This window comes from Eublepharis macularius, chromosome 4 (genome assembly GCF_028583425.1).
Source record: "Eublepharis macularius isolate TG4126 chromosome 4, MPM_Emac_v1.0, whole genome shotgun sequence".
In the NCBI taxonomy this organism is placed as follows: domain Eukaryota; kingdom Metazoa; phylum Chordata; class Lepidosauria; order Squamata; family Eublepharidae; genus Eublepharis; species Eublepharis macularius.
In genome coordinates this window covers 119,011,855-119,027,525 of record NC_072793.1, presented here as the reverse complement: position 1 = coordinate 119,027,525, position 15,671 = coordinate 119,011,855, and the positions used below count along the sequence as shown (strand labels likewise).

At 38.3% G+C, this 15,671-nt stretch overlaps 1 protein-coding gene across 22 annotated transcripts in view; it reads right to left on the bottom strand.

Annotated features, from left to right (window-relative positions):
• Positions 1–670: 670 nt before the first annotated feature.
• SLMAP (sarcolemma associated protein) overlaps positions 671–15,671 on the bottom strand; it is a 205,777-nt gene continuing 190,776 nt past the window's right edge. For 13 of the 22 annotated variants that reach the window (XM_054975444.1, XM_054975446.1, XM_054975461.1 and 10 more), the window contains 2 exons: positions 8,094–8,228; positions 671–2,541 (listed from right to left, as the gene is read on the bottom strand). In XM_054975444.1, the coding sequence (XP_054831419.1) occupies positions 2,452–2,541; positions 8,094–8,228 (225 nt within the window). In that variant the 3' untranslated portion in view covers positions 671–2,451. Of the gene's footprint in view, positions 2,542–3,589; positions 3,680–8,093; positions 8,229–15,671 lie in introns of all 22 variants that reach the window. The other 9 variants (XM_054975450.1, XM_054975451.1, XM_054975463.1 and 6 more) reach the window with 1 other exon arrangement.

Sequence of the window (15,671 nt, the reverse complement as noted above, 5' to 3'; positions counted from 1 at the left end):
AGCACCTTGAATCCCAGATTTAATTCACTAGATAGTAGTTCTTACAGGGAATAATAGAATTGATTCTCATCTATGAATCTAATCTGTTGTCAGTTCTTCTATGGGAAGAATAATGATGAAAACGGCATCTCTGGGTTGAATTTCCCACTCCAGCCCATTTGTAATATTTAGTTGAGCTTATTATCATATCCTTACATTACTGGTTGCTATGGGGATGCAGGAGGAATTCACATTATGATGTTACCAGCAGATCAAGTAAGGTGTACTAGGGCAACGCACGTAAGGAAGGGAAATTTCCCACAGGGCTGCCACACTCAACTGAAGTCCTGTGTCCTTTTCAAACACGTAGTCCCATCCATAGAAAGTAATACCGTATGATATCTGGCATGCTTCTTAACATACAGTGCCAACTAACCTACAGTGCCAACAAAATCTTCTTGCAATCTCAGTGTACCCTTGTGTTGGACTGGCAAATGTGCAATGATACTATAATAACACAGTAAGGCTTGGAGTCCTTTAGAAAGCTAATCTACATGCAAAGGAAAAACCATTGGTCATTCTCATTTTAACCCGACATAATACAAACATTGCTCAGAAAATGATTTTTATCATTTGCTAGAGCGCAACACACTAAAAGTCTATGATTGTCAAATGAGATTCAACTCAAACATTCATAGGGAGAGTAAAGTTATTTTATTAAATCATGCACATCACGTGTGTTAGTGCAAATAGTTCAATCTGTACTCGAGAAATTCTATTGTTTTTATATCTTTACAAAATAGATTTAAAACAATTATTTACTTTTAAAAATGTAATTCTGAAGTTAAGCATTTTCAGAATAATATTTGCAATAACCTATATACAAGAGGTACTGTGTACCACTGGCATGTGTGTGTTTTGTGGACTGGTGGCAGCTTCCTGCAACTGAAAAGAATGAAATGAACAAAAATGTTATTTTCTATGAGTCTGTGGTCTAACATTTCCTTAAATCCAATGATCTTCCCACTAACAAATCCCAAATAGCTTAAAACAGAACCATTAAAGGAAAATGACCCTCAAAACCGCCAAGGCAAATTATGAACTAAAAAACTCTATTTAAATATTCAACTAGATCTGTTGATTGCCATTAAATCTTCTAACCCGCTGGAATTTTTGCTTAGAAAAATCTTCCTATGAATTTCTCATTAGCCAAAACATTTCAATTATCATTAGCAATTCTCTTTATATCAATATAGATCTTAATGAACAGAGCTGTTTTGCTGTGCAAGCCAACACTTGATTCAGGTTTTAATTACAGCTTCCTCCATTCTGGAACCAACATTTACAGGGGACATTAATGTTAAGGCCATCTAAGTTGTGATGTAAAGCTTCTAATTGTTGATAGCACATTCTTTCAGCTTAAGTTTTGCATAGAGAACCAATTAAGTTATTCTAAACTTTCAAAAAGCTTGCCCATATTGGATTTTTTTTCATTTTCCTTCCCCTAAAAATAGAAGTACTCAAGCACTTCGCATAATGAAGTTGTGCCAATGAAAGTACAATTAAAGAGACAAATATTTCCCCAGTTCAGTTTTGATAGTAAGTGACTGGAAAAAAATCATTTCTATAATGTGATATGTGAAAAATATGTTGAGTTTTATAGTGTCTATATACATGAGATTTAATAAATTACATTCAAACTAAAAGTTGGATCACTGCACTATGTCCATCAGAAAAATCAAGATTTTGCTCCCAGAAAAACCTTAATTCACTCAGGCACACACATGCACACAAAAACTGTCTAGATGGATGCTTCCCATTCTGCTTCTTCTAGAGCTCTTTAAGGCTGGCAATGAATTATACTCATTCCCAAGTCATCAATAAAATGGGATCTTTACTGAAGAAAAATATTTGTTTCTGTCCAAAGACTTGGAAAAAGAAATTGTTCCCCATAGCTCAGTGACTCACAGCAAGTAAAAAAAAAATGGTATGTTAATGTACAAATAAAGTCAAACTGAAAGGCACTGAGCACGCTGCATCTGCTTCCAAGTATTTAAAGGATATTTGGCATGGGTGTCCCAATTAGGAAAAAAAATGTACTGCTTTCAATCTGGCAATCAGATTCTAAAACAAAATATCCACACACCTAACCATTATAAATAATTTGGTACCAAGAAGCCTACTTTAGGCCACCATAACAGTATTTAGAACTCCAACATACTATTTTAAAGAATTACATGAAATTGTAAGCAACAATATTGCTCACATTAGAATGAAGTCATAATTTTTATTCCCTCTTTATAGACAGATATGTTTTGTACAGTTTAAAGCAATGACCCTACTGCTGTTCAGAAGCCAAACTTTGTGGTATTAAGAGGTAAAAAGGAAGAGAATGGATCTGTTTTTTTCCCCCAGTATGTGAATGATGCCAGCTTCTAAAGAGAGGACGGTGTATGGATTCAACAACAGTTCTCATGGAGAAGCTCTGGTTAGGCCTGGGTACAGCACCATGGCTGTCACAGCTACCAAAGCTGCCATCACAGGCATCCAAGGCCATTGTCTCTGTGTGGAGAAAAAGACAAGAATCAACATCTTATTTGTTGCAGTGGACACTAATTGCTTAACCCCTTTGGTTCTTGTTGTCACCAGAAAATTAATCTTGATTTCGAGAAATTTTTAGTCAGGGCACCAAGGGGGTTAAACTTATCCAGGTGAAAGAATTCCAATAGACACAAGTCTCCATAATGTGTCTTCATCGGGACTGACTTTCATAGTTGCATAAGTTCATTCTCTTAATAAAATATATGACCAAGAACCCTGTGTATCATTGATCATCTGCTAATAGCATTTATTGTTTGTGCCAAAGTACAGCTTAGATGCATGCCATGCCAAATTTGGAACTGTTCTTCCACATCTTCCAACACTTCAGTGCTTGAGGTTAAATATACTTCTTCACTTGATAAAGTTTAACAGTGCATGATAAGCTTTTCTTGCCTACTTTGAATCCAGGTCTGAAATATGGCAATGTTAATCTTGCTGTAGGCCTCATTTCGCTTTTCACAACTTTGAAATATGTAATAGAGGGTCACAATCTTACAGAATGAATTTTTGCAAGGCACTAGATATCTCTGCAAACGTGAAGCTGGAAATACAAACCCCTCCACCTGTTCTTGTCCACCACAGTAGTTAAAAATAAAAGCATTAATATTCAGAGAGGAATTTCTGAATTAGCTGAGGGTAAAAAGAAAATAAAAGGCCAAATTCAATTATGCAAGCTCCATTTTAAGTTTAATTAAGCAGGTTGTCTTTCAGGCCCTCATTCTGCAGCATCATACGAACCATTTTGCTAAAGACAAACTTTTGTTAGAAAAGGCACAGTCAAACAATTATGTTACAATAGGACACTGTTAGCACTAGCACAAGGAAAACAGACAGATGTTAAATGATTAGTTTTTTGTTTGGCTTGCCAATATTACAAGTAATGGCTCATTACATGAAAGGCTTGTGTCAGGTAAATAAATACCTGTTTTTCACCATGCACTATTTTACAAAAATGGCACAAACAGGTGAGAGGGACGAACATACATGGACTGAATAGTGCTTATAGTACCTTTCTCTACCACAATGGGCTGTAACACCAAAACAGGAAAGCCAGGATTAGGCCGATGAATACGGCTGGGGCAGGTGGTAATATGGAAGGCTAAAGGGAAGGGAAGGGATATTAAAATCATTTTGTGCTATAAAAAATCAACCAGATAAAGATGATTAAGATGGGGGAGACTTCAGAGAGAGTTTTGTTTCAGTCGAAACATTAGAGACATCTAACACAACACAGCTAATCTGGTATACAAAGTTAGTACACCACTGCACTAAGGAAACATGGAAAACTGAAAATACAGCAAAGAAGTCTTTCTTAGAAAGCTCTCATTAGTTTTATGAAGTTTGGGGCAAAACAAGGTTTAAACTCATTTTGCATCTCAGAAAGATTCCTCTGATGCTAGCAGCAATTATGTACAATATGCATAACTAATTGTGAAGGTTTTATCCTTATCTGAATATCCTGAACCTGTTAAATAACAAATTATTTCATCTATCTTTAGTATTTAACAATTTCTCAAAAAACCTCCCCCAACTTGGCAATATCCAACCATTCCATGCATAGAAAAAGGAGTTTTTCTGCATTCCTTTTCCACTCCTGCATTCTAATCTCACCGAAGATCATTCCTGGAGTCAAGGCACCTGCACAGAGGAAAAGCCGCATGGGTTGGCCAGACTGAAGGAAGACAAAAAGGAGAAACTTCTTCTACAACTACACCAAGGAAGGGTTCAATTTCATTCCTTTGTTCCTCTTCACAGTAGCCCACGGACCAGCGTGGCTATTGCTCAACACTGAAACCTGGGACCACAGGGATGATCACAAGGGGCTGCTTGAAAGAAGAGGAATTCAGAAAAATTTCCATGCATGGACAGCTGTTCACTACCTACTTTGACCTTTTCCAACTGCCTACCACTTACACTTGTGACAGTATGTAACCTCTGTAGTCAAGAGAATTTTGAGTCAGTTCTCACAAAGTACTTCCCACACAGGTTTCACCAAGGCAGTTTCTGTGCCCAATTATTCTTCACAATTCTGAATATTATCTTGTATGATTTAGTACTTCAAGGATACCTTTTTGTAAATCAAATTTAGATTGTGCAGAACATTTTTCTTAAGACAAAGCAGCAACCTTTTAGTGCTTTATGCTTTGTTTGTATAAACAGTACTGCCACATGTTCACATCAGTTTTTCCACTCAGTTCCATGGATATTGCTAGAATTTAACTTCTCTTTGGCATCTGTGTTCCTGAAACAGATTTCAGATAAACTACTCAAAAGGACTTGGGGCTGTAGTAACGAGGAAAACTGTCTTAGTCACATTCTCAAAACACCCTTTTATTGTCTATGTTTACATTCTCTTCTATGAGAAAAACACGCGGATAGCACAATTGATGTTTCCTCTCAAGAAACAGAATGGAAAGTACTTAAATAAACAGTTAAGGATAACTGCCTGTGTTCATTGCAGGTGAGACATGTGTCGTATGGAGGGAGTGTAAGCTCAGCATGAATGTAAGGATGCCCAGAGTGTATAGCATTAGGAACATCTGGCTATGTCTCTGAGAGTCCATCCAAGGGATTCGAGAACCCTGTAATGCCCTCAATTATGTACTTAGGATTCAGGAGGGATTAGTCAAGTCCTCATCTACTCTTGTGCTACATCTTGCTAACATAACACATGGAAAAACAATCACATGTTGTTAAAATATGCTCATCTGCTCCCACAATAGCATCCTTCCATTAATAATCCCTTAGTTTACATTTTTATCAGAACACCAGTCACACTAAAAGGAAATTTACAACTATAAACTCATAGAAATGTAATATCTAGCTGGCTAGAATCACTGATACAGGAGTAACTAGAAAAAAAGATGCCAGCAAAACAAATACTGAGAAACTTTTGTCAACAAGATATTTTAACACAAAATACCTAATATGTGGAAACCAAATACTTTATGAACCATGCTGATTCTGCACTGGTCTTTAACTGTGTAGAACTGATGGCTCACATCTGGAGAAAGTGTATAGTGTTAAATTTGTAAACTCCTGATGAAGAACCTACAGATCACAATATAATGAGATCTTAAAGATTTCCATGCACTAGAAATTTGACACTCTGGCAATTGCCTTTTCAGTCTAAATGAATCAATTTTAAAAAATCCATTCATTAAAATTAAGTAAGATACAAAGATTCCTTTCAGGATATTTACACATTTTCTACCATACACTATGAATGTCAGTTATCCAGCATGCTTCTTCCATTAACTGATAATAAATCTTTTGCAGAAGAAATCACAACATTAAGAAGGTTTAAAAGTTTTAAAAAACAGAGCCAATTAACATGACCTTTTGGGGCCATAGTAACTGTTTTTTATCCATGTACTCACTGTATATATGTATACCATACATAGTCCAGCCTGGCTTTTAACACTCATTATAATTACAGTTTGTTATGAATGAATGTAGAACTCTGATCTGGGCTTAGTGAAGTACTATGTAGCGAGTCTGCATATTATGATTGTAAGTAGAATTCAGAACTGATTAAAGTGCATTGTTTTCATACTCTCAAAAGAGATACATATATTGTTTGCTGGAGTGCAAGAACTTCCACCCATGGAACATGACTTGCAGCATTTCCCCCACCCCCAGCCTAAAATACTCCCTGAAATCCAGCTCCTAGGACAACAGGGACATCCAGAATCAGGATATGGGATGCATTTCACTCTGCTGGGGGGCTCTTTCTTTTTAAAAGAAAGTTCTCTCAAGACAACGTACTAGGGAGTCTGTTCTTCACATCTTAATTATAAAAAAGATGCAGCAGGCATTCATTGAAGTTATTACCCTATTTAGGACTTCTGTAACAAGAAGTGTATTATTAACAAGAGAAAGTGCATTCAGATATATTTTTCAGTAAAGTTAAACCTTAGAAACTAGTTACTTTATTTTCCATTTTCAATTATTTGCTATCTTCTGTTTACTAAATATGTTCTCAACTGGTAGTAAAAACTGTTGTATACCTTGTCTTTGTCTTCTTTCTATCTCCATAGATAAATCTCCGTCAGATGTCATTTCTAATCAACGTGATTAAGGAATGAATCTGCTGAAACTAAGCTACCAATTTAAACTCTCTGAATATTACTACTTTGGCTAAAAGCTTTCCTGCAGCAAAAAAGGTGGCAAAATTTGCTATCTGGATGCTCCCTGCAATATGACATCATTGAACACTTCAGGTGAACTGGGCATCATGTATTACGGCTGAATGCAAAATCCACATGGATTCTGTGGGGAAAATGCGTGAGCACAAGACTAAATCTGCATATATTATTCACTTCCAACATAATATTTTTCACATATAGGTGAACAGCTTTATTGTAATTATCTTGTCTGGGACTGCTTCTAAAATGTATTGAAATATTTTTCAAGAGAAAAGCAATGGATGAGAACTGCTACTGAAATCTGTTTGTGTTGTTGCCACTTTAGCCATATTTCTATGGGTATCATATTTCACAGTGCTTTTTCCTTTTATGTTTTGAACTGCTTTAAGTATTGTAGGGGAAAACAATATACAAGTCTATAAAATAATTACTTCAGTGTTTAGAAAATCTAATCAAAACCTAGTTTTGTAGTGCCTAAGTTCCATTGTGTGTGTGTGTGTATGCGTGCCCCCCTCCTGTCAAGTCACAAGTGACATCTGGTGACCCCAGCAAGGGTCTTTCAAAGCAAGTGAGCAGCAGAGGAGATTTGCCAGTGCCTTCTTCTGCAGAGTCTTCCTTGGTTGTCACACATTCAAGTTTTGACCCTAATTAGCTTCCAAGATCTGACAAGATTGGGCCACCTTCCCTCTTCCATTGTATATACTCAGTCACAAAGTGGGATATGGCAATTACAAAATTACCCTAACATTAGAACTGAGAGTCTTCAGACATCATTGGAACTAAAAACTGTTATTGTTGACTGAATCATGCTTGGATATTTAAAAAAAAATACAAAAAAAATAATTCTACCTCCTGAGTAAAACACTAACAGTGCAATCCTAAGTAGAGTTTTTTCTGTCTAAGCTCACTGAAATCAATGGGCTTAGACTGGAGTAACTCTGCTTAGGATTGCATTGTGTAACACATCTATACTCATGCTTCCCCAAATGCAAGCAAGAAAACGAATGGCACATTCACATCAAAAGGGATCGAATCCATCATCCAAGTAAGTTTTTGCTAAAATAGTGTACATTGACAGAAAATGCCATTCTGAGCTGTCTTTTCTGTGATGGTCTCACACTTGGCTAATATAAGAAACATCTTCTGAAGCAATAATAATATATAATGAATGTCACTGGCCAGGGTCAGATATTTCAAAGGAATTGAAGCCCAGGAATACATGGACTATATAAGTACTTTTGTAGGTATGTAATTCATGTAGCCTATACAATGTTACAATATCTTTTCATGTATGTCTAATAAGCATAGGACCTCAGAACAGAAATGAAATAGTCAAAAACTGACACACGCTTTTTACCAACTTACATGGTTTCCTTTTTCTTGAAGCAACTTCAGGTTGTCTTTACACTGTTTGAGTTCATCTGTGATTGATTGTTTTTCCTCTTCAGTGATCTCAAACTTCAGCTTCAGCTCTGTGAGTATGGTCTGTGTTTTTTCATACTGAAGACAAAAAAAAAACAAAACATATCCACAGACCCATTTAAACTAAATTGAAGATAAAGTAATTTTGGCTGATATTCTTAAGACTGGCAGAAAGTAAATCACACAGGATTTTGATATTGATATTTTAGGGCAACAGCTTAGTGCCTGAATGCAAGAACCTCTCCTCAGCACTGTAATACCTTATTTAGTAATAAGATTATAATAAGATAAAATTTATGATTAAGAATTGGTAATTACTATTATTATTATTTATTGCAGTGTCTTATTTAAATGAAATGTCAAGGTCAATAAAAACCGCTCAAGCCAGAACTAGACTATTTGTCTCTTGCTCCTCTCTAGGGCTACCAGTCTCTCAATGGGAGCAGGGGATTCCCCACCTCCAGTCTCCATCCCCCACCCCCTCTCACCTAGCTGGTGGTGGTGGGGAAACGTATGGGGGATGGGCCCAGGAGGCAAAGAACCTCCTGGGCAAGCCCACAGCAAGCACACTTGGGGCACAACGATGTCCTAGAGTGATGTCATCACACTGGCCATGAGAATCCTCCCATGCTTCATTTGGGGCTGATTTGGGCCCCAAATGGGCCGATTCTTAAAGACTCAGACCCATGTGAAGTGCAGGAGCATTTCCACAGCCAGCGCAATAATCTCACTCCTGGAAGTGACATTGTTGTGTTGGTGCTGGGAGCGCACACATCAAATTCTTCAGAATGGTGAGTACCAGGTCCCTCACTCTCACTGGGAGGGTAAGGGGACCTGGCAACCCTGCTCCTCTTGTATCTAGCGATGCCAACTTGGCTTGTAAAAGTCTTGAAAGTTTGGGGGCCATAAAGTCTGCCCTCTAAAGTTGCCATTTCCTCCAGGGGAATTTATCTCTGTAGTCTGGAAAGCAGTTGTAACTGCAGGAGAATTCCAGGCCCCATCTGGACATTAGTAAGCCTACTCCCACTTTGTAAGGGGGGAATTGCAATGATATCACTTCATATCATTTCAGTTTTTAGAAGTTATAAAAAGAAAAGGAAGAGAAGCTGCACATAGCTCTGCTGTAAAATCTAGCTCTGACTTAACAGTGCATTCTGTAGAGTTACTCAATGGGCTTAGGTTGGGATAACTCTGCATAGGATTGCACTGTTAGTTTCTCTAAGAAAACTAAACACTGAATGTATTTCATTTATAATAATTGTTCTTTTCTACAGGATGACTAGAGGGGCTGCTCTGGATTCCTTTTGGAGGTAAAAGGTGGGCTGTAACAGTTTTAATAAAACATAATTATCTGCATAAATCTTTTTTCTCACCTTTAATTTTGTAGTTTACATGTTATAGAAATCATTCCATGGCAGAAATCATTCCATTTATTGAGCAGAGAGAATTCTAACATCTTTTGAATTAGTAAGAACTAGGGATCTTCCACTTCCAAATTTCTCCTTGGATTTCTGGGTTTCATAGCATTGGAAACATTTGTTGGAACAAGGCTTGGTATTAGAATCAGAAGTTCTTCTGGTATGTTATTTCCGAAATGCACACATTAAAAGGAGTAAAGGCAACCCAATGTATGCCAAATATTTAAAATTATTTTAATTTTTCTTTTACATGGCATAAAAAGCAGGGGTGAAGATCAAGGATATCACAGACTGGATGGCCAAGTTAGTCAAACCAACAGACCATTTCCCATTTGTGATGGTCCACGTGGAAACAAATGACATGGCCGTGAACACCATTGAGTGCATAAGGGATGACTATGAAGTCTTCAGGAGGAAACTGAAAGGAATGGGAGCAAAAGTGGTATTCTCTTCAGTCCTGTCAGTCAGAGGAAGAGGAATGCAATGGGAACAGAAGGTTATGGAGGTGAATCACTGGCTGTGTTCATGGTGCTGGCAGGAAATATTTGGATTCTAGGACCATGGACTGCATTTTTGTGAAAATGGCCTGCTTGTATGCAACGGACACTACCTATCAAGGATAGGGAAGAATGTGTTTGGAAAGGGCCTGGGGAGATTCACATAGAAATCTTTAAACTGACATCACAGGGGAATGAAGACACCTGGCAGATGAATTTCAGGGAAGAAATAGAGCAAATAGCAGAGGCCTACCTAGGATGGCCAGGTCAAAGAGGGGAAATGTTGCAAGGCTTCCGGTGCCTATATACCAATGCCCAACATTTGGGCAATAAGGAGGAACTTCATCTATCAGCACAGATGGAAACATATGACTTAGTAGGCATTACAGAGACTTAGTGGGATGATTCCCACAACCGGAATACAGTAGTGGATGGGTACGACTTATTCAAGAAGAACAGGAAGTGTCATAGAGGAAGTGGAGTGGTGCACTATGTGAGGAAAGGGCTTGATTGTCAGGAAATACTGAAGGAGGAGAGTGGCAATGCAGTAGAAAGTGTCTGGGTGAAGATAAGGAAGGGAAAGTTGAGCAGTATTATAGCTGGGGTCTGTTACAGCCTGCCTGACCAAGGAGATGAGGTGGATTCTGGCCTTCATGAGCAGCTTAATAGAGTATCTAAGAAACATGACCTTGTAGTTTGGGGAGGCTTCAACTTCCCTGATGTGTGCTGGGAGATCAATTCTGCTAAGTGTCCACGGTCACACAACTTCCTGACCTGACTGGCCAAAAACTTCCTTTCTCAAATAGTGGAGGAAGTGACAAGGGGCTCACCCATACTGGACTTGATATTAACCAACAAGAAAGAGTTGGTTGATGGAGTAAAGGTGGTGGGAACCATAAGGACAAGTGATCACATCCTCCTAGAATTCCTTTTGCTGCAGGGTATCAATGGAGTTTGTAGCCAAACTCGCAGGTTAGATTTTAGTAGGGCAAACTTTAATAACTTAGATATATGATGAGAGTCATTCCATGGACCTGAATGCTGGAGGGGAAAGGCATGAGTGAAGGATGAGTTCTCCTAAAAGAGGAGCTGTTGCAAGCTCAAGCTGTCACCATTCCAGCAGGACTGAATTGCAGTAGAGGATCTAAGATGCCAATGTAGATGAACACAGAGCAAAAGATGTTCAAGAAATTGAGGGAAGCTAGGTATGGTATGGTAGCTGTCAGAGAGGCCAAAGCTCAGAATGAGCTAAGACTGGCCAGGATGGCTCACTATAACAAAAAGACTTTCTTCAGATATGTGAGGAGCAAACAAAAGCTGAAGGAGGCAATGCCCGAATTGCTGGGTGAAAATGGAGAAACTCAGACAGAGGACAGAGAACAGCCAGAAAGGCTCGATGCCTTACTAGTTATAATGGTCAGAGAAGTTGTGGATAAGCACTTGCTGCACTGGATGTGTACAAATCCCTTGGGCCAGATGGGGTGCACCCAAGAGTGCTTAAAGAACTTTCAAAAGAGCTTGCAGACTATTTGTCAATCATCTTCCAGGCCTCTTGGAGGACAGGTGATGTGCCGGAAGACTGGAAGAGGGCAAATGTCACCCCAATCTTCAAAAAGGGGGGGGGGAAGGACAATCCCGAAAACTACAGGCCAGTCAGCCTGACCTCTATTCCAGGGAAGATATTAGAACAGTTATCAAAGGCGTCAATCTGAAAGCATCTGACGGACAACATGGTGATACAGGGAAATCAACATGGATGTGTCCCCACCAGGTCCTACCAGACCAACTTCATTTCACTCTACAATTGAGTGACAGGCTTACTGGATCACGGGAATGCTGTCGATGTAGTTTACTTGGATTTCAGTAAAGCTTTTGACAAGGTTCCTTATGATGCTGTGATGGATAAACTGGGGGACTGTGAACTGGACTCTAGGATGGTTAGATGGGTAGGGAACTGGCAGGATAATTGCACCCAAAGAGTAGTTGTCAAGGGCATCATATCTGATTGGAGGGAGGGGTCCAGTGGAATGCAACAGGGCGCAGTTCTGGCCCCAGTGCTTTTCACTATGTTTTAAAAATGACCTGGATGAGGCTGTGAAAGGATTACTCATTAGATTTGCAGAGGACACCTGACTGGGAGGAGTAGCAAATGCCCTTGAAGATAGGGATAGAATTCAAAGACATCTGATCACTTTGTAAAAGTGGTCAGATTTGAATAAGATACAATTTAACATGGATAAGTGCCAAGTTATCCACCTGGGTAACAGAAATGCAAAGCATGCATACTGGATGAGAAATATACTTCTGGGCAGCAGTGTGTGAACAAGATCTTGGGATACGGGTGGATAGGAAGCCAAACATGACCACTCAGTGTGATGCAGCAGCAAAAAAGGCAAACATCTTGGGGTGTATTAACCAAGGCATAACATCCAAATCACAGGATGTCATTATCCCACTATATACTGTGCTGGTCAGGTCCCACCTGGTGTACTGTGTGCAGTTCTGGAGTTCTCACTTCAAAAAGGATGTGGACAAATTGGAACGAGTACAGAGGAGAGCAACCAAGATGATCAAAGGCCTGGAGAGCACACCCTACTAGGAAAGACTGAGAGAATTGGGAATGTTCAGTTTGGGGAAGAAGAGGTTGAGGGGAGACATGATTACTCTAAGTATTTAAAAGGCTGTCACTTAGAGGAGGGATGGGAGCTTCTCTTGTTGGCAGCGGAGGATAGGACTCAAAACAATAGGTTTAAACTACAGGAGGGAAGATACCGGCTGGATATCAGGAACAATTCTTCATGTTAATAGTAGTTCAGCAGGGGAATCAGCTGCCTAGGGATGTGTATGGTTCTCCCTCATTGGCAGTCTTCAAGGAGCGGCTGGACAAATACTTGTTGAGGGTGCTTTAGGCTGTTCCTGCATTGGGTAGGAGGTGGCTAGATGGCTTTTAAGACCCCTTCCAACTCTATGATTTTACAAAAGTCAGTTTTGCTGTTCTGCAACATAGATTTCCCCATATAAAAGAAGCTGCATCATAAAATCAAGAGAGAAGTAATTCAGAATTAATCTCTTATTTTCCAGAATTTTCTTTGAGGGGGAAGAAAATGGGCTAGTTTTAAAGTCATTGATTTCATTTTAATTTTTTTGCTTTTAAGAGCACATTTATTTAAAGAGCACATTTATTTATTGCAATGTTTCTAGTCTGCCTTTTCCACGTGTCTCAAGGCAGCATACAATTATGATCCTTTGCACCATAGCCCACGGTAATAGAAACCTATGCAAAACCAACCTGTTCTGCACATAAATGAATAAATATATGCTTTTTGTCGCATAAAGGTTAAGTTTTGTGTGTAGGGGGGTGTTGCACAGGGCACTTGTTGTTCTACTACTCATCAGTGCAAAGGCAACAAGATTTTTTTTTAAAAAAAAACTTCTTTTGGGAAAGGGGTTCATTACATTTTTAAATGTATTTTTTAATCTGAAGTAACTGATTCCACATAAGAAAACAGTTCACCAACTTCCCCAAATTGTATTCTTTTCCTGAAAGATAACTGAAGCGAAACTCAATTCATAATGAAGCTGCTGAACAACAATGAAGCGGAACTGAGGAAATCCGCTCATCCTTATATGAACATCTGTTCAAGATATGAAATGGTATCTATTCAAATTCCCTGAAGTGAAGTTAGTTTTTAAAATAAATCTAACTGCCCATGAGGTTTTTATGCTGAAATTACAAACCACACCATATGTTATTTGATTCAGATTTATTTCCTTTTGGGATTTAGCTTTAGTGATGTTACAAGAAAAAAAATTCAAAAGTTGTTTTCCTTCAGATTTTATGAAATCTCATCCAAATTCCATGCATTACAAACAATACTATCAAAAGGAGAAAGAAATATAGCCATTCCCTGATTTCTTGAATTAAGAAAGGAGCTAGTGGCAAGACAGTGAAAGTCTTCCTAGGAAACTAACAGATTTTTTTCAGCCTGGTTGAGGAGACTTGTGTCACACTACACTCTCTGTTACACTACAGAAACCAAAAATTAAGCCTTTACTAGAATGCTATCAAAATACTGCACACAACACTGTTTAACGGTTTAGGTTGGGGTGTTTATGTCAAGATTACTCTTAAGAGCACTTCCACAAAAAAGTATGGGATAACACTGCACCAATATAATATCTTCAGTCATCTGGCCAGTGCATCCTTGGACTACTCCTGCCATACACATGGGCTGGAGACTGGTATAGACTCTGCTCAAGTATATGTAGCTTATGGGAATCGACTGAGCTCAGTAACAATAACCTCCTCCCCTGTACCAGCGGTGGTCCCCAATGCCTCCAACATGTCCATACCAATAACTTTCAAAAACAAAAGAAAGCTGACACACCAGCAAATCCAGTACAACTGTCTACTTTAAGTACTGAAAGTGTAATCAGACCAAACTAGCAAAAATACCATAAAAGGATGGCTCATGTATTGGAGACATTTCTTTTTATATTTGGGAGATAGTCACACATGCACATTAAGAAAAAATTGAGGCCTTTTTTTAACCTTTTAAAGCCCACTTAGGTGAAACAAGTTACTTCACAAACAAATGTAACCAATTTTTCAAACATAATTAGCTAATCAAAGAAGATCAAACATATACTTGATTGAAGCACTACATTTCCATTTTATAGAAAGCTTACTGCAAACATTCAAGAAAGCTTACTGCAAGCACTCTAGTACAGCAGGAATAAGATCTAGGAAGTTAAAGCCAATTAATTTAACATATACAAGAAACAAGTTGGGAGTTGAATTCCTGAGATTAAGCAATGATTTATCTGCTAAAGGTAGTCACACCAGTCCTCCGAGTGATAATACCAAAATAACATTCATATGGAAGTTGAAATGAAGAAGGGAAAAGACTGAAAGGCACAGTGGAAATGGCCAAATACTGTTTCTCTTAATGCAAATGAAAAAACGGAATAACTGTTCTTTCCCCTTGGTACTGTATGCATCAGACACGTCTGGAAGGCTTCTAACTTCTGCACTTGCTATCAAGCTAAAATGCCAAAAAGCTCTGAGTAAAAGTATAAACCACTCACTCTGATTGTTATGCATTCAAGCAAAACTATTGCCTTGACTACAGAATCAATTTTAACAGTATTTGATCTCTGTTTTTGAGCATGATAAAGTCAAAGCTCAAAGTCTGCTGGGCATTGGAATAAATGCTTCTAAAATCTTTCTTTGGTGCAAAGAAGAAAGAAATGGTGCAAACTTTTTGAATTCTGTTAAGAGTCTGAAGCCTAATTTTAATTTCACATATGCCAGAAAACAGGCATAAGCAATGTTCCTCACATGAAAGTGATAATCTTATTAAGTGAACAAATATGGCAACTGAGTACTTTATAGCTGAATTCTTCATTATATTTAAGAATGCATATTCATAATTGGCTTGACACAAGGAGGAAACACAGAGGTGAAAAGAGGGCAAGGGTTTTTTTTATTGTGAACAACAGATTTATTTTTTAAAAAAGTACTGTACTAAATTTCAATGTTTCATAGCCTACTTAACTTACTCAATTTTGAGTCACAATACCGAAAAGTCTCATATAATTTCAGC